Source organism: Muscardinus avellanarius (genome assembly GCF_963383645.1).
Source record: "Muscardinus avellanarius genome assembly, chromosome: 7".
NCBI lineage: Eukaryota > Metazoa > Chordata > Mammalia > Rodentia > Gliridae > Muscardinus > Muscardinus avellanarius.
Window position 1 is genome coordinate 74,757,037 of NC_137793.1, and position 20,338 is coordinate 74,777,374.

At 38.8% G+C, this 20,338-nt stretch overlaps 1 protein-coding gene across 2 annotated transcripts in view; it reads left to right on the plus strand.

Moving 5' to 3' along the window:
- Window positions 1-20,338, plus strand: part of USH2A (usherin) — a gene marked incomplete at both ends in the record, with an annotated part of 871,783 nt that overhangs the window by 708,059 nt on the left and 143,386 nt on the right. For both annotated transcript variants that reach the window (XM_080698222.1, XM_080698223.1), the window contains 2 exons: window positions 11,892-12,050; window positions 13,599-13,761. In XM_080698222.1, coding sequence (XP_080554348.1) covers window positions 11,892-12,050; window positions 13,599-13,761 — 322 coding nt within the window. The remainder of the gene's footprint in view (window positions 1-11,891; window positions 12,051-13,598; window positions 13,762-20,338) is intronic.

The window sequence follows — 20,338 nt, forward strand, 5'->3', positions numbered from 1 at the left end:
AGGTTTCCAGGAACCCTAGTACCACCAAAAAAAAACCTAATGCTTCTAAAAGAGATAAAGATTATACTGCCACTACTAATTATTTCTTTATGTTTTGTTTAGTTTAATTTAGCATTTTTTTTTTACTTCGGTACTGGGGATTGAACCAGGGGCATTCTACATCCAGGCTGCACCCTTGTTTTTTGTATTTATTTATTTTGCAACAGGGTCTCACTGAGTTGCTGAGGGCCTCACTAAATTGCTAACACTGGCCTAAAACTTGTAATTCCTCTGCCTCCGCCTCCTAGGTGTTGGGATGACAGACATATACCACTGCTCCCAGCTATGATATATTCATTTTAAAGCAAAGTTATATAGAGTCATTTACACTTAATATCTTACAGTAACTTAAGTTTTTTTTTATAAAGTGCTTAGTAAATTTTCTCCTCTGAATTTGAGCAAAAAAGACCTTCTCTAGAGCAAGATGCTGTTGAAAACTGATAGGAGAATAGTGTGTTAGTGAGCTTTTTTTTTTTTTTTTTTTTTTTTTTTTCAGTATTGGGAATGGTACCCAGAGGCATTCTGCCTCTGAGCTACACCTCCAGCCCTACTTTTTTTTTTTTTTAAACAGGGTCTCACTGAGTTTGCAAAGGGCCTCACTAAGTAGCTAAACCTGTCTGTGAACCGTGACCCTTTTGTCTCAGCTTCCCACATGCTGGGATTACAAGCATGTGTCACCACGCCTGGCTATTTTTGGGTTTATTAAGGCAAGAAGAATTAATTGTGAAAAATAGTGGACTCCTGGACAGTATACCTGGCCACAGTTATCTCCTGCAGCACAGAGGAACTGGTAACCAGAAGGTTCCACCCAGATGTCCAAAAGACCGGTAGAAATAGACCTGTCTTAGAAGAATCATACTGCAGGTGCAGGAAGATTTTGTTATGTGGGAGGAGTCATTCTCCATTGTCTGTGTATCTGTCAGCATTCTTGCAGCCATAATCTAAATATCTGACCATATAACTTAGAGAAAAGAAGTATTTTTATGGTTTGGGGCTCAGTTCATGTGAAACTGAGGACCTTGGATCTCAAGGCACTGCAGAGGGAGAGGGCATAGGCTGCATAGGTGTGAGTCCAGATACAAGAGACAGCAGGGGGAGGAGGAACTCTTTATATAATCCCCACAGCCACACCCCCATGGACTCACCTCCAGCCACATCCAACTGGTCTACCAGGAACCACTCAGTCCATTGCAATGGATTTATCCAATTGTGGGATTACAACCCTCATAACTCAATTACATCAGCTCCAGACACCAATTTATGAGCTCTTCAAGGGGCCATTCTATATCTAACAGTAACAGTCTACAAAGAGATTATTTAAAACCATTTCCAGGCCTTGTTAAATATTCTCCTACATCTTAGGCAAATCCTGGTTCTCTTTGCTTCATTAATATTCTGATGTCAATAGTAATATTACCACCAAAACCTCTAAAAATCAAATGAGATTCCTACTCTTTATATATCACTTGTACCTCTGAATCAGATGATTATGTTCTTATCAAATGTTTGTTGAATTAATGGAGGCACAGATGGTATATTTCTTCAATTTATCATGCAGGCAAATATAAATAAACTTGGGATGGTATACTATTTAAAATTATTAAATCACTTGATCCTATTAAAGCCCACCTCTTTCTCCACATTAACTCAACCCTTCATACACACACACACACACACACACACACACACACACACACACACACACTTTCTTTAAAGACAAATAGGGCACTATCATGGTTTGGATGTAGAATATCCCTCGAAGAGCTCATGTATTAATGTTCAGAACTGATATAACTATGTCATAAAGGTTATAATCTCATCAGTGGATAAATCCATTAAAATGGATTTCCCAGGTGGTAACCTAGGCAGGTAGGGAGTGGTTGGAGAAAGTGGGTCCCTGAGGGTGTAGCTTTGGAGATTATTTATGGTCTCTCATCCTTTTGCTTTCTCTCTCTTGCTCCTGGCCCCCATGAAATGAGAGCTCTCTCTCTCTCTCTCTCTCTCTCTCTCTCTCTCTCTCTCTCTCTCTCTCTCCCTCCCTCCCTCCCTCCCTCCCTCCCTCTCTCCCTCTCTCCCTCCCACTGCCATTATAACTGGCTTGACATACACAGAACCATAAAATCTCCAGAACTTTAAGTAAATAAATAAACCTTTCTTCTTCTAAGTTGTGTGGTGGTCAGGTGTTTTGGATCACAACAGGGAGAATGCTGATTGAAACAGGCACATAGGCATATTTTCCAATGACTGTATGCTATCTTATTGACATATAACATTTTTCACCTTCCAAAAAAGGAACTGTTGATTTTTTTTAATGTTCTTTGAGCTAAATTAATTTTGTTCTCTGTTCACCTGATGTTTTAAAAAAAAGTTTTATTGGTGCATTGTAGTCATACATCTTAATGGGGTACAAGGTGGTGGAAACATACATGCACACATCACCCAATTAGCCCTTACCCAATTCCTGCCCCATTCCCTCCCCCTTCCTTATTCTCATGGAAGTGTTGATTTTTATGTGGAATGAGCCTCACTATTTACTTTTCCTGTGGTCTTGGACAAGTAGCACATGTCACTAAAATACAGATATTAGTAAATGCCTACCCTTGCTTTTCTATTATGTAAATTAAATGAAATGGCATAGTGAAACATTTAGATGCTAGCCATCATTGTTTGATCCTACAAATAACATATAAACCGGTTAGTTTATTCTAAACATTCTGTCCTATATTTTACCAGCGCCAAACATTAGATTGGGACTTATACATTCATATTAAAGAAAGCAAAGGGTATATGCTACCATAATGCGTGAAAAATTATAGGAAATTAAGAAGCAAAGACTTCATGGAACATAAATGGTTTGCTCAGAAAAAAGAATGGAGATAGATGTTCCTGCTGTTTAAGAATCCAAACATTTAAAATTATTTAAACTCTGAAGATAATAATGAGCTATTTCTAATTTATCAAGATGATGACTATATTTTGAACCATCCTAGCCCTTAATCATCTTCTAATTAACAATGTCATTGCATTCAACATTTACTTTTTCTCACTAACAATGGTGAGTCATTTAGGTTTAATGCATAATATTGCAATGCTGGTGGTTTTTATTTCACATTTATCTTTTAGTCCATTAAAGAAAAGAATTGGCAACAATGCTTCTGCTGAGAAATCATTTTGATTAATATTGCTTAGGGATATAAATGATTTTATTAATCAAGCTTTGATTAAAGACTAACTAGCCACAATGTGGCCTATCTATAGACATTAGACATCTTGGCATTCAGTTAGTTCATCAGCTACAGTGTGTTAGATCAGACACTTTCTATTTAAAGTCAAAATTGGCACTAACTTTCTAAAAAATTCGCATTGCATTAATTGGGATGATTCAACATTGACAGTTGCTTTAGCTTCTTGGGGAGGATTTTGTTGTTGTTTTGTTTTAACTTGCAAGTGCAAAAACCAAATGGCAAGGATTGGTGAGTTTCAGATGATAATATAAAAACTCATTTTAATGATTTGTGTTTTATTTTGCATGTTAACAAATGTCTCTTACATTGTTGAGTTTTAATATATCTTCACTATTTTTCTAAGAGATAACACATATCTCAATGCTCATAGCAATGTAAATCCTATTGTTTTCTACATTTTACTAATTAAAAATTCAAATTAGACATTCTAAGTGATTTTCTCTAAGCTATTCCATCAAGTAGATGCGAGATGCAACCCACATGGTTCATATTTTCTTATTTTTCTACCTAAATGATGCAGAAAGCAAATGACTACTATGATCTCATTAAAAAGCTAAAAAACACTTTTGCTATAAATACAGAAATTATGAAGAGGTCAATATAATTCAAAGCCTTTTCATTCAGTAAACCAATAGGTTCATTTTAATTGTAGCTTAAAACTTCATGAGATGTGATTCATTTAGGGGACGATTGATTCTTATATTCATTTAGCTAAGATATATTTCCTGAGTCCCACTCATGGGCAGAGCATGATGCTGGACACACTGAGAGATTCAACGAGGAATAAGACAAGACATTGTGCCTCCTCAGAGGAGCCCTACCATTTAGTAAGGCAAAAAAAAAAAGAGGAAGATAATACTTTTATAAAACCTATGTCAAATTTCTATACCACTGGTATGAATGTGTTCAAGAGGCCCCATGTCACCTCTACAAGGGCATAATTAAGATACCCCTACCTCTACAGAGGAGAATTTAGTCCAGATTGTTAAAAGCACAAGGCTTTACGTGCAACCAGTGTTTTGAGCAAATGTGACTATCAAACAGAATTAATAATTTTTTCCTCTTAGAATTGTTCCTGCTCCAGCTCCTAAAAAAAGACTTAAGAAAGGATTATTTGATTGACTTCTCCCATTGTAAAGTATGCACCTGCTGTGAAATGAAGCCAGGGAGAGAAAAAAATAAGTTGAATAATTTAACTTTTTTATTTGTAAAGATAATCAGGGTTTTTCTGATTACATCTTAACTTCATAAATGTTAAATAACCTATCAGCATCTAGTTGTTGTAAATTATGAAAAGGAGCATTGCAAGGAATATTAACCAACGAAACCCTTGTTCTTTAGTGAACAAGAAAATGTGTTATGGCAGCTTGTCATTGTGCGACTGGTAACTTTGACACCAAATAACAAAACTGCCATTTGCACTTAGGGTAAATTGGTTCACTTGAGCTTCCAAAGCTCCTCTTGCTCTGACATAAATTTATGAACTCGGGAACTAACCAAGTCGTGTGGCTTCCCAGCTGACTCTAACAAATATGCCCATTTCATTCCATTTAGTCATCAGAATACCAGGGGGCTCGGTCGTTTCAGACTCATTGCAGATGGTATAGGGTTTGCAGGAACACGAGAGACTTTCATGTCACAGTCCTATTAATGATGGTAGTGGAGGAAGATCTCTTTCCTAAATGCATGTCAGCATTTGATGTGTTCACAGCTTAAAGGGACATTTGCTGTCTCAACACTTCTTCAGTATATGTAAAGGACATTCATTGCCAATTAACCATGATGCAAAAGGTACATTTCCTGGGTTTATGCTTTGGATAGCCAGATTTAAACCTAGATTATGTCCGTATTTGAAACATGGTGCAAATGTGATTCTGTTTCCTGACCTTTATTCTTTGATAGGAGACTTTTCCTCTTGAAAGATGCAAGGCCTGTAAGCTGACCAATAAGTACAGACAGAAGAGAAAGCAAAGCAACTTCAGACATTGGAAGAAAGATCACTCTAAATGACTGTTGGGATCAGTAATAGAATATCTTCCTAAGAATGCAACTTTATCATATCCAAGTACACATTAAAAAGTGAAGCTAGAAAATAAGATATGGTTATGAAGACATTTAGTTGAATTAATATAACATACTTAGTAGTTGGAATAGCAACTTTACATGAAAGATGGGTTCTAGAATGTTTGAGGACACATAAGATCAGTGTCATAATTTTTTTATTCTGTTCCATTTTATTTTTTGAAGCTATTTATCATTTGCTTAGTATTTTCTATTTTGCAGGAATGTACCAAAATCCTTTGATACATTTTTAAATTTAATCCTCACAACTCTCTATTAAATGGCTAGTAGTAGCATTTTACAGAAAAAGAAACCAGTGTTCCTAGAGGTTACTTAAGTGTCAGAGGTCACTCAGGATATAAGGACAAAGAAAGAATTTGATCTGTCTGACTCCACTATGGTTTGTCTAGCTCAATAAGATGACGGCACATTTTTTTTGAAGTGTGTGTTTGTCAAACATTTCTACAAGGTCTACCCTAGTAATAAAGAAGACATAATCAACATGTAATCCCAGAAGGTCTGAAAAGAGTTGGAAATAATCACCATAAACTTGCAATTTCTTTAGGGTCTGTCTTTTATCTTACAAATACACTCAAATTTAACATGTATTCCAATGTGTTTGCCTTCATCCAAATAATAGTATATTTATGCAATGTATCATTCGGGGAAATTTCTTATACTAATCTCATTGGCTAAAGAGTAATAATGTACTCTTACATATCAGGATAAAAAAAAGAAGAGCTAAAGAAATACAACTTCCACAACAGGATCAATGTACAGGCAGTTCTTCCTATATTTATTTTGCCATAAACATGAAGATGCAAACTACAACCTTTTTTTTCTCCACTGCTTTAGAGACTATGTCATGATAGCAGTAAGCAGAAATGCCCAAAATGGGAGATCGGTTGCTGTGACATTCCAAAATACTCCAGACGGAAATTTCCATAAACACATCTTCCTGATGAAAGGTCAAATTGCAAACCGAGAGGGCCCCTGATTCATTCTTCAATCTTTTTTACTACCTCAAGCAGCACTCTCTGAAGAACATTTTTAGTGGTGGTCGGGGGAAGCCTGATTGCATGCTCCGTATTTTACCTTCAATACAGTGCACAAGTTTTCCTCACCCATTCATGAACTGAGAGTCTCAGATGGCCAGTGTAACAAATTCTCCTCATTCAATTCAGCATCTTCATCTTAATTAGAACAGTCTTGGAGAGAGCTGTAAAAACATTTCCAATTTTGTCTTTTAGTAGAGAATTAGGCCTTGAAGAATATCTTCTAAATAAACCCATGAGCTGTACTTGCTACAACAAGAGAGAAAAAAAATGAATCCAAAAAATATGGAAAAAAATTTTTTCAAGACATGTAATCTTTATCACAGCATCTTTCTTTCTTCCCTCGTGGAGAAAAAAATAGTACAGAGTATTCTATTACCTGGAAATGAGAAGAAGATTCATAGGCCAGGCCAACTTCTCATCCCCTGTCTGAGGCAGATTACCCCTAGTGAATGCACTTTAAAGCCATGTCCAGCAACTAATGTTCCACTTTGAATACCTCATGAACTATACACTTTTCAATTCACTTGTAGGTCAGTGTGAACTTCTGCTGAGGTCATGGGATTTATATGAGGTGAACTGACGAGTTCACCTGAGGTAAACTCAGAGGTTTTAACTCCACAAAGGTTTTTAAAAATTCCAAATGATTCATCATACATCAACATTTCTCGACTTAGACATTTTAGGAAGGAAATAAATCAAACTCAATTTTTGCAGACAAGGAAAAGGGAGATCCTGCTGATTTCCTTGGCTCACATAGGAAAATCGTGTGTTTTCCAGATTTTGCCAAAGTGATGTTCCAGAAATGGGTACTGTGTCTGCTCTGTCCCTGAATATATGTCCAAAGGTCCACACTATGCATATGTTGGGTTAGGAAACTCCATCTTCCAATTTTACATACTCATCTGTACATGACCTGTTATTATATATGGTGATCTGACTAGTACCTCATCTGTTTCTCTGTATCCATTCAGATCCAAGAACAGTTGTGCCTGTCTGCACTCATTCTCTCCACACTATTCTATCATTTTACCCACTTTTCCTAATTTAAGACCCCATTATTAAAATACAGCATAAATATTAATAGATAAGCTTTGTTATTAGGGCCTGACTTCATGCCATAGCTGCCTGGATTAATTCATGTGCAACCTAGAACAAGCTACTTAACTTCGTTGAGCATTTGTTTTCTTATCTTAAAAATGTAATAATATTTACCTTACAGTATGTTCTAAGTTCAAATCATTCATTTAGTCCACAGACATTTATTGAGATCCTAGTTTTTGGTAAAAGCTAGACTCTGGAATTACAGTAGGAAAGAGAACCAAGTTCCTGACTTTATGAAGTTGACAACTTGCTGCTATTCAAAGAGACAATGCATGCTGCCTGGAATAACACAGAAATGTATGAAATTACTGTCATTGCTGCAGCCAAGCTGATCTCCCTACCACCTTCTTTGATGTTCTCAATACATCCTTCATCTGCCAGCAGTGTTATCTCCCTAAAGTATATGTTAGGTTTTACTAATATCTTGCTGCTGTTTGTATATAAACCCTTAATTCCTCAAAAAATAGATACTAAGGGCGGGTGGGCAGGCGCTGGCGGGGCACCCTTTGGCGACCCCCTCCCCACCTGGAAGGACCCTGTGGTCCAGGCCCCTGGCCCCGACCCTGGGCGGGTGGGCAGGCGCTGGCCGGGGCACCCCTAGGCGACCCCCTCCCCACACGGAAGGACCCTGTGGTCCAGGCCCCTAGCCCCGACCCTGGGCAGGTGGGCAGGTGCTGGCGGGGCACCCTTTGGCGACCCCCTCTCCACCAATCCTGGGCAGGTGGGCAGGCGCTGGCCGGGCACCCCTAGACGAACCCCTCTCCACCCGGAAGGACCCTGTAAAAAAGGAAAAGAAAAAGAAAAAAGGAAAATATCGGAGAGGGGTCAAGGAGGTGGCGGATGCCAGGATACTGGAGATGCAGACAAAACTTATCCAAATGAACTGGAATTATTGGAAAAATTCCTCGCTAAGGAGGACTGCTTCTTCTCTACATTGTTAAGAATCTTAGACATCACCTGTAAGGAGAGAGACTTTAGCGGAGACCAAGGAGAAAGGCAGTGCTGAAAGCAGTCTCTGTGTTGGTGGTGGAGACTTATATTCAGAAGAAGCAAAAATCGGAGCCTACCAACCTTATTTATTTATTTATTTATTTATTTATTTATTTTGGAGAAATTACACCAAAGGTTGAATGCTACCGTCGCGCATGCTTAGGAAGACTGGACAACATTCAGAGTGGAAAAAGAGCTTGGGAAAGATTTGAAATGGTGGAGGCAGTGGCAATGGCAGTGGCCAGTACTCAGGGGAGGCAGAGATCTGAGGCATTACACCTGGAACCTTTGAAGTAATGACCCCAGAGGCAGAATGCTACCACCACACACCCTCAAGAACGTGGGACAAATGGTTGGGCAAAGAGAGTGCTTGGATTAGAGCCTGCCGAGGGGTGAGGCCAGTGACGAACACAGCAAAGCTGAGATTGGAGCCTGTCGTGAGGCAAGGCCGGTGCTGGAGCCTCCGAGGCCTGGATCGGAGCCTGCCAAGGGGTTAGGCTGATGCCGGGGCCATCGGCTAGCATCGGAGCCTGCCGTGAGGAAGGCTGGTGCTGGGGCCTCTGAGGCTGGGATCAAAGCCTGCTGAGGGGTTAGGCCGGTGCCAGGGCCACTGACCAGCATCAGAGCCTTCCATGAGGCAAGGCCACTATTGAGGCCTCTGAAGCCAGGATCAGAGCCTGCCGAGGGGTTAGGCCGGTGCTGGGGCCAGCGGGGCCGGGATCAGAGCCTGCTGTGAGGCAAGGCTGGTGCTGGGACCTCCGAGGCCAGGATTGGAGCCTGCCGAGGGGTTAGGCCGGTGCTGGGGCCAGCGAGGCCGGGGTCGGAGCCTGCTGAGGGGTTAGGCCGGTGCCGGGGCCAGCGGCTGGCATCGGAGCCTTCTGTGAGGCAAGGCCGCTATTGAGGCCTCCAAGGCCGGGATCAGAGCCTGCTGAGGGGTTAGGCTGATGCCGGGACCAGCAGCCAGCATCGGAGCCTTCCGTGAGGCAAGGCCGCTATTGAGGCCTCCTAGGGCAGGATCAGAGACTGCTAAGGGGTTAGGCTGGTGCTGGGGCCATCGAGGCTGGGATCGGAGCCTGCCGCGAGGCAAGGCCGGTGCTGGGGCCTCCGAGGCCAGGATCAGAGCCTCCTGAGGGGTTAGGCCGGTGCCGGGGCCACTGGCCGGCATCGGAGTCTTCCGTGAAGCAAGGCCGCTATTGAGGCCTCTGAGGCCAGGATTGGAGCCTGCCGAGGGTTTAGGCCAGTGCCAGGGCCAGCAGCCAGCATCGGAGCCTTCTGTGAAGCAAGGCTGCTACTGAGGCTTCCGAGGCCTGGATCAGAGCCTGCCGAGGGGTTAGGCCGATGCCGGGGCCATCGGCTAGCATCGGAGCCTGCCATGAGGAAGGCTGGTACTGGGGCCTCTGAGGCTGGGATCGGAGCCAGCTGAGGGGTTAGGCCAATGTCGGGGCCTGCAAAACCAGAATCAGGGCCTCCCATGAAGCAAGGCCGCTGCTTGAGCCAGCAAGGTCTGGATCAGTCCACCAGGTAGCCAGGCCACAACTGGGGCCGTCAAGAGTGGGATCAGTATTTGCAATGCGGCATGCACAGAGAAATGTCGCAGAAAATTAAAACCAGACGCTTCCCCTAATCAGCAATAACTAGGAGGAAAGGGGCAACAGGAAGTGGTCGAGCTATAGAAAGGGCCCTATAGTGAAGCAATTAAGGTGACCAATCAGAGGGTATGAAATAAGGGAGGATGAAGCCTCTTTAAAAAGCAGGAGGTACATAAACATATGTATCAAAATTAATCACCAAACAAGCATGGGATTGAGGGAGGGGGAGGGAATGGGATGGGGACTGGATGAGGGCTAATTGGATGATGTGTGCTTGTATATCCTCTCAAGTCTTGTATTCCAATGTGATGTATGATTACAATGCTCCAATAAAAATAAATTAGAAACAAAATAGATACTGAAATTTTGTGGTCTCTTGAATGTGGGAGTGAAGAAAGCAGAGACTTCACTTAAGAATGTTATTCTCAGGCTGCCAGCTAAAGAAAATGGGGAAATTGTATCGTCATTACCCAAAAAGAGAAACTTAGGAAGAACAGGTATGATAGCGAAAAATTAGTAGCTAAATCTTTTTTGGCTGAAATTGAGGTCTCTGTAGAATTTCCAAGTAGAAACATTGAGTAGATTGTGGAAAATTAGGATTTCAGGAGAGATATAAAGCCAGAGAAAAGAATTTTGGAATCAATTATAGTCATTTAAACTACCAGGACAAATGATACAGTTTAAGTAGGATGCTCTGAACTGAAAACAAAAATTCTCAGTCCAAGTTGCCAAATTCAGCATGGGCTAGCACTTTCCATAGGACACAGTTGATCAAGCTTTCCAATGATGACTGAAATTCTCTTCAAAGATTTCTTAATTTGAAAATCTATCCTACAAGGCCCTGAGCATCTTTGGTTTGCACTAGCTCTTCCATTCCTTGAATATGGGAGCTACAGATACAAAAAGCAAAACCACACTTTGCTCTTTAGACCTCAATCCTCTTAGGTCATTGGGTCCTCTGCTGTCCAGTGATGCTGTCTGTCACTTTCATCATTCCTGTAGTAAAGACAGACTTAATAAGTATAAGGTAAGTAGCTAAACTTATAAATGTAATAAGCTCTCAGGCCAATGATATAATACAGTAGTAACTTCTATTATTCTCTTTATTCAAAATTTCTATTCTCTCCTTTAAAAAGTATGCTTTTTGCTCATGTCTAAATAAAACTTAGTGGGCATTTAGTTATATAAATATGTTATGAAGTGGCTAAAATGATAAGATCTCCTTTTTTTAGGAAGCAATAGTGAAAAGTGCCAGTTATTGAATCCAAATTTCTTATGTACTTTAAGTCTATAAGTCTCACTGACAGAGTGGATTGTCTTGGCCCAATAATTAATGCACTGAGAATTCTCTAGGTAGACCGTGATTTGGATATTTTATGGGCCATTATGTCAAGCATCCCTGTCAGACAGGATACATACACAATGCTCCACAGAAAAATTATTGTCACAAGCAAAACTTGTGTTGTTTTCTTGCACTTTAAGAGTAAGTAAGCCTAGGAATAATATATGGCACCTTTCTGAATTACCTTGTGTTTTTAAGTGAAATGTGACTTCCTTTTTATTTTCTATAAAGTGTATCTTTGACTAGGACTACTATAATTTCTAAAAAAAAAAAGGAGATGCATATTTCTTACTTTTAGAATACACATTCTAATATTTTAAGTTTTGTGCAGCTTTTAATTGCTTTATTAAGCAATTACCTTACCTTGCAGTTACAAAAATTTTAATTAGACGTTACTCTTAAAGGACAACTATTGACCATTCTATATAATATATATGTATGTTTCTTTCTTTCTTTCTCTTTAAAGGGATCCTCATTCCCCAAATTCCTGTGGAGTACAATGTTTTACTCGGTGGTGGAAGTTTAACACCTCTGACCTTCTCTGTTGGTCATCGTCAGTTCACTCTTCTGGAAAATTTGGCTCCATTCACACACTATGAGATAAGGATACAAGCATGTCAAAATGGTGAAAGTCTTTCAAACACTTGGCCTTTGCTATAATGAAAAAATATTTCATAAATTTCTTTTTCATTAAAAGGAATAGATTCTCAGTTCAAATAGAAAGATTAACATTTCATTTCTTATTTGTAGTGGACTGTTTACCTAGAAAAATCAGAGCCTGGCATCAAGTGAAGCATTATGCATTTCTCCACATTAAATCATGAATATTTAAATATATTAAGATGGTGGCTTTGCAAAGTCTTGTTTTATAAGGCCCTTTAAAAGAAAAATAACTAGCTCACACAAAGGAACCATTGGTAATATAAAAGAAAATATGTGTTACAAAAATTTCATAGGCAATGGATTCACCTTGGTTTTATTTCAGTTTTATTCAGGAGGTCAGAGGGAGAAGTCATTTACAAGTTGAGTTACACCCAAGTGAATCTTATGTATTTAGTAGTATTTCCTTTAATCCTTTGCCATGTACCTCAACTGTTGCCTTGAAGTTTATGGCTTATTTTGAGGCCAGCAAAACCATTACCTATCTGTGTTTTCTGAAAAAAAATCTGCCCCATTCTGTTCATGTTGCAAGTATATAATTGGCTAAATGTAACGTGAGATTTAGGAAACGTACCAAGAAAGGTGCACATTAATTTTTACTTATCTCTATTTTATATTATGTATAGAGATTGATATGGATATCCTAGCACATATGAATATATATATTCTACATATGAGATAAAACCTCATTGCTAAGTGAAAAAAAGATGTGATTCCTATTGGTATAAAAACATTTTGATTTACCTTAGGTTAAAGAAATTTACTAATCCTGTGCTCAGTTCATGGTTAAATTCCTATGTCATATATTCCTGAGAACTTCTGTTTACAAATAAGTGCTAGTTCCCATGGAGTTGAATAGGATTTGGAGTCTGTAATTTTGCTGAATTATAGCAGAAACTGTGACTCAGTTTCTTTACTTCTCTCTTCAAAGCAGACCATTGCATTTTGGTTTGAAAGGCATTGCCTTTTCTGATCCAGTCTTTAGTTGATTGACATGGAAACAGCTTTAAATTAGTGTTTCTTGATTCAAGGGCAAGGTCAACTTTTAATCTCCATGTCCCTGAAATTGTGCTCTGGAGGTAAAATATAATGCAAATGAATTGTTTGATTCCTGTGTGTTTGAAGAATAGTCATTAGTAAAAAAATATTGGCAAAGATAAGATATTATTAAGATCATACACGATATGTAGGTCATGCATACACTTGTGAAATTCAAACACATTATCACTTTCTGGCAAGAAAAACTGCAATAAACTAGAGAACTTCAGATAAGCATATGCTTTATTGCCTATCCTGTATAAAATGCTGTTAATCAATGGGTAATCCAAAAATTATTCCCTATTTAAATGTTTAAATTGTACAGAGATAAATAGCACTGATCTAAGATATATGTACAAGTATGTATATGCAAGTTCAGATAAAAGGGTTTGCATGATATCTTTATACTACTATATGTATGTATAACACTTTCCCTTGCTTGATAAGCTACTGAAGACCTTGCCTCTTTTTCAAGGAGGTTGTGGAGTTAGCAGTGGGATGTTTATCAAAACACCAGAAGCAGCCCCAATGGATCTTGACTCCCCTGTTCTCAAAGTGCTGGGATCATCTTCTATAAAGGTTAAATGGATGCCACCTAGAAAGCCAAATGGAATCATCACCAACTACTTTATACACAGGTAAGACTGAATCTTCCTATTATTTTTTAGCCATTTGGGAATCTATACTATTCCAAGTCTGTCCATATGTCCATATAATCAAATACATTTTCTATTTCAATAAGGAAGTGGAGGGGTATTTTTTAACTCTTACTGGTACCAAGATTTTACAAATGCCACAATTACTGCTACATAATATTTTTGGTTGAAATCTCATTAAACGCTGAGATGTCTGAGCCCATATAACATTATGTTTGATGGAGCCATAGAGCAATCCTCTAAGGCACCTTTACTAAGAGAATAAAGTCTTTCCAGAATAGGAACCAGTCTGGGATGAGAAATCTAATATTTCCCATCATTTATTAAATAGAGGTTGAAAGACTTGTTTTTAACCTCCAAAGACAGTGCCTTCCACATGCAGAAAGAGCGATCTACACTGAAGTTCCCTGCAGTTTATTGTTTGTTTGTTTGCTGTGGTACTGAGGATTGAACCCAGAGGCATAGATCTCAATAGATCTATTGAGCTATACCTCCAACCCTAATTTTTTTATTTTGAAACAAGGTCTCCCTAGGTTGATCAGAGTCTCACTACTTTCTGAGGCTGTCCTTGAACCTGTGATCTCCCGTCTCAGCCTCCAAAGTACTGGGATTGTAGGTGTACAGCACCACATCAAGCTTCTTTTCAGTTTTTTTTTTGTGTGTGTGTGTGGTACTGGGGTTCCTGGAAGCCCTTCTACCTCCGGGCTACACTCTCCTAAGCCAGCGTGGGGCTGGCTTTGAACCCGCAGGATCCTCCTGTCTCTGCCTCCCAAGCACGGGGGTTACAAGTGTGCACCACCACGCCCGGCTTCTTTTCAGTTTTAATGTCTCCACTACGATGCTCAGATGAGGTACACACATCCTGTTTTTACCATCCTGTGCAGAAGTTGATAAGTAGGTCTATCTAACTTGAGGAAGAAGAAAAATGGAATTTGGAAGAGTGGTGAGGGGAGAATAAAGAGAGAAAGGTGAGAGAAAGATGAGGGAGAGGGACAGGACTGGAGAGATGTAGAATGAATAAAGGGAAGAGAGAGGAAGAGAGAAAATGAAGGGGCCAAGACAAATGGATAGAAAGTGAGGCAGAGAAGAGAAAGTAAAGTGCAGAATCCAGGAGGCAAAGATTTCCCAAGTGGTTGTGTTCCATTGGAGGAAGGTTTGGTGAGAATTTAACGTGTAAGACAGAAGACATGGCCACTGGCAGACATCCAGGTATTGCAGAGAACAAATCCCACTCCCAAAGCAACTTATGCACATTACATGTACAACCCACAATACATTTCTCCTCTCATCCTCATCCCCAAATTTCAACATCTTTTGCTCTTCTCTCTAGCAACCTCATGCCTTCCTCTGACTGGTCCTACAACCTAGACATTTAGTGAAATGTACCTCAGGCTTCTCTTTCAATTTCAGATATTGAAAGCCTTTGACTCAGATCTGCCTTCAGTGATAAGCTAAGGGTTTGTAAGAAAACCGAGAAAGAAGAAAGTACTATTGAGTCTCCAGTTATGTAAATGGTATTTCTGAAAATGAGCAGGCCAGATTTCTTCTCAGCAAACATTAATTTGGAGAATAATACTTCTGATTCAAATACACATGAACATGTAAAAATGGCTAATGTGAATTTACATTTTACGCTAAGCATATTAGTGCAGGCTCTATAATGCCCATCCTCCTGAAATAGTTTTCTTTCGTCTACTTAATGCTAATTGTATAAGAAAAGCACATCAAATTCCTATTCTGAATAAAGGGAAATAAAGTATCTGTTAGAGACCAGGACGTGGCTTCACTCTGTTGGTTTTGTAAATAAAGCTCATGATTACAGTGACTATTCCATGGCAGCTCTGGAGAAGGAAAACAGGAAATATAATGCAGAAAGCCCGCTTCAATGAAAAATACTGTAAATTGAATTTGACAGCATTTGATGGCATTTGATTATTCTAGTCACAGCCAAACAATGATATAAAGAGTAATATGAAACAGAATGTGTTACTGCCTAGCCGACTCAAAAGCAATAAACCTTCCTCCAATGTGACACAATCACTTCACAATCATAATTGTAGCCTGTTTGATACCTCTGAGTACAGCAGAAGGGCACTGACTGACATAGATACATTTTGTTTTTTATTTAAAGTGAAATGAAAATGGCGCACTGGGGCTTCAGATACAATCGTTATATTCACCTACATAGGCATGAATCACTTGGCAGTTATTCCAGCTGAAGTTTAAATGTGCTTAGACAACAACAATATCAAATTTTTCTTAGATAGCTGCAAAAAAAATCAGAAATTTGTAAGGACAGAAATAGAATGTAGGCGCACAGTTCTTTTTCATCCAGGACTCCATCGGGCCCCTCATATGGTTATAGCCACACTCTCGCAGTATTTCTGAGGAGGTGATGGCATGTAATTTCTGCTTCATCATTTGCCTTCTCTTTCTTCTATCACCACCAAAGAAAATACATTTGACTCTCACCAAAGGTAGGGTTTGGCCTATGCAGATATTTTCATTAAATTGCAGAAAGCTACTTGCCAATTTCATTTTGAAGATGCTTGTTGCTCTGTTCTCACTCCCCTATTCAATCGCCTTTCCTTCTTTAATTTTCCTGTATCATTCACATATATCCTCCATACATAACCCTGTTAAAAATGTTCCACCCTAATTAAGAGATAAGATGCACATGACTTTAAAAAAACAAAACAAAATAACCTGTTATGTCAAAACTAAGCCATTGCTCAGGCTTAGTTTGCCTGTTAATTTAGGCTACTTTGTTGATTATAAAAAACAAGTCAAAGACTTTCTCTAAAGATTTTTTATATAAAAAATAGGAATAGGAACAACACTTAAGTTAGTGTTTTGAAACCTGCTAATTGACAAGCTACAAACCAGGTCAACTATGAGCGTGGTGGTATAATAACAATTCTTCAGTATTCCTTCATTATCTTCTGTCTATGAGCACACGAATGGCAAAATCTTCATCACTTCCATCTACAAAATCCATCACATAACAAAATTATTTTCTCTCATTAGGAGCTTCTCTTTTAATAGAAATGGAATTATTTGAGTTTTAAATTCTCATGAGCTTTCTCTTTAAGTAAACAAATAATTGATTTAAAAACGTATGTGTGTGTGTGTGTGTGTATATGTGTGTGTTAGTGTGTGTATCCTGTAAAAATCTTTAAAAAAAAGAAACAAAATATGGACTTTCCTTTTGAGTATGCTGAAAGAGTTTAGAGAACAACAGCTGAAGTGATTCTGAAGGTTGACAATATTCAAGCAGAAAACTGAAAATAATAATTTTTTTATTGGTGCACTGTATTCATACATCATAGTGGGATACAAACTTTTGTAGACGTACATGCACACATCGCCCAGTCAGCCCCCACCCGATCCCCACCCCATTCCCTCCCCATCCCTCCCTCCCATGCTTGGCTTAGTGGTTGACATCTAGTATTATAGCAATTTATCCACAATTAAAAATGATAATCTCACATAACAGTTTCATTTGTCTGATACCAAGCTTTTGATGACTTGAAGATAACATTTCAATATTTCTTTTTGCTTTCTTTCTTACCAGAGAATATTTTTTTTCTATTTTTTTAGGTGAAACTGTCATATATTTATATATTTATTTTTCAGGAAAAAAAGTCTATCCTAATATGGAATATGGACTCTAGATACCCAAAACAATCTTGAAAAAGAACAAAGCTAGAAGATATATATTTTCTGATTTCAAACCATATAAAGCTACAATAATTGAAACAGTGTAGTACTATTCTAAAGGCAGATATATAAACCATTGGAGTTAAATAAAAGCCTAGAGCTAAATTCTTCCCTATATTGTCAAGTTATTTTTGACAAGGTTTCCACGAACATTTAGTGGTGGAAATAACAATCTTTTAACTACATATTGTTGAAAAATAATAATTACATGGAAAAGAATAAAATTGGACCCTTACCTAATCCCATATACAAATATTAACTCAAATTAGATAAAAGACCTAAATATAAATCTTAAGACTATAAACTTTTAGAAGACAATCTGGGTCATAAAACCTCACAACATTGAAATTGGCAGTGATTTCTTGGATATGATTTCAATGGAACAGGCAACAGAAGAGTATACAAACTCTCTAAGAAATAAAAAAAATATTGTATAGCCAAAGACAATGTAAACAGAGTTAAAAATTACTGATAGAATGGGATAAAATATTTCCAAATGCTATATCTGAAGGTATATTAATATTCCAACTAGAAATCCTAAAAATTAACAACAATAAAGGCAAACAATACAATTTAGAGATAGGTAAAAGACTAACATAAATAATGAATCTCCACAGATAACCAATCTTAGTTGTCTGTTGGATGGAAAGTCTTGTTTCTCTGGTTCTGGTGTGTGTTACCTATTTCTTCTTTGTAATTAATCTCTTTGAGTATTTTCTCTAGTGCTGGTTTTGAAGACATAAATTCCTTCAGTTTCTGTTTGTCATGGAAGCTTCTTATTTCTCCATCTAATTTGATGGAAAGTTTTGCTGGGTAGGAAATTTTTGGCTGGAAGTTGTTTTCTTTCAGAGTTTGGAATATGTTACTCCAAGCCCTTCTGGCTCTCATGACTTGGTTTGGGAAGTCTGGAGTGATTCTAATTGGTTTGCCTCTGAATATCACTTGGCCCTTTGTTTTTGTTGCCTTTAAGATTCTCTGCTTGGCTTCCACATTGGTCATTTTAACAATTATGTGGCGTGGGGATCCTCTTCTCCGATCCTGTCTAAAGGGAGTTCTATAAATTTCCTGGACCTGTGTATCAACCTCTTGCTCTATGTTTGGAAAATTTTCTGCTATTACTTCCTTGAAGAGATTGTTGATCCCTTTGGTTTCACTTTCTTTTCCCTCCTCTATTCCAATTATTTTTAGGTTAGCTCTCTTAAAATGGGCCCATATTTCTTCAATATCAGATTCCTGCTGTCGGATATTTTTTCCTAGATTAGAAACTATGCGTTCATTTTTGGAATGATCATCTTCTAAGAGCGAGATTCTGTTCTCCATGTGGTCTAATCAGTTGTTTGTGCTTTGAATTGAGGCCTTTACTTCATTAATTGCATCCTTTATCTCTTTTTGGCTCTCTCTGAATTCTTTTCAAAGCACCTCTATTATTTCTACAGTTATTTTCCTGATTCGATCTTCTAGAAATCTCTGATTTTCTGTTTTATCGGGTTCTGATGTTGTGGGGTTGTGGGCATTCATTGCTCCAGTATTATTCCTCTTTCCCATGATTTCAGAAGTTTGTGCCCTCTCTGGGTTCTTCCCTTGGCTCACTATGACTTCACTTAAGGTGCTCTGGATCTCGAGTCTGTAGTATCTCAGACCCCACTACTCCTTTACTGGGTTGTATCACAGAGTCTCCGACCCAGAGAGTTGATAGAGGCTGCTTTAGACTGTGGGGGGTGCCAGGTTGCATGTTCTCCTATGGTGTGATATCTCTGCCACCGCCACTCCCCCACTGGGTCAAGTCCCAGGGAGTACAGTACTGGGATTTCTCCTCTGTGGCCCTCAATTTGACTCACTGTTCTTGAGTACGTAGATGTAGCTGTACTGGACTTGATGAATTCGCTGCTGCTGCCGCCGGTGGCAGTATGGCAGCACTGCTACGCCCTCGGCCGTGAGGCTGGCGTATTTCTTCTTTGTTTTGAGTTCCACTCTGAATCCCTGCAGCGTGTGCTGAGCTTAGCCACTGGGAGGTTTAGATGCTCCCTGCGCCGAGAAATCCCACCTGGCTGTTCTGCAGCAGCTCACCTTGGCTTGCTGTAGCCGCCCGGTGAAGTTGCCGCTGCCGCCGGCAATATGGCGCTGCTGCCGAGTCCTCGGGCGTGAGGCCGGTGTATCTCCTCTGTGGCTCTGAGCTCTGTTCTCAGTCCACTTTCTCTCTTGAGCCTGGTGATTTTTTGGTTTCTCTGGCGATGGTGTTTTCTGGCTATGAAAGGCGCTGATTTTGTGGTAATGGAGATTGGTTGTTAACGGGGCTCTTAAGCCCCGCTTTTCTCGGTCGCCATCTTCCCGGAAGTCCTGAAAATAATAATTTTATACAATGGAGGATTAAGCTGAGAAAATGTGAGTATTAAATTGAAGGCAAAGATATTTTAATACCATTAAATTGTGTTATGTAAGAAGAAGGTATAGATGGGAATATTGCAAAAAAGAGGTAGACAGACACTTACTTACATGTACATATCTACTAAGAGACATACAAAGATCTATGAGACCCAACTCCTATTATCATTGACATATAATAAAAATTGATACATGATATGTATAATTTTATTATGATATATAGTATCTTACATTTATGATATACCATTATAGCCAGTGTGGTATAATGAGACCCTGTTTCAAAATAAACAATAAAAAAGTTGGACTGATGGTGTAGCTCATAGGTAGAACACCCTTAGGTTTAATCCCCAGTACCACAAAAAGACAAACTATATAAAACAAACTAATATATAAGATAAGCTAAATTAACAAAATTTAGTATAATGTGAGAAATATAAATATTTCTTAAAAATTTAGA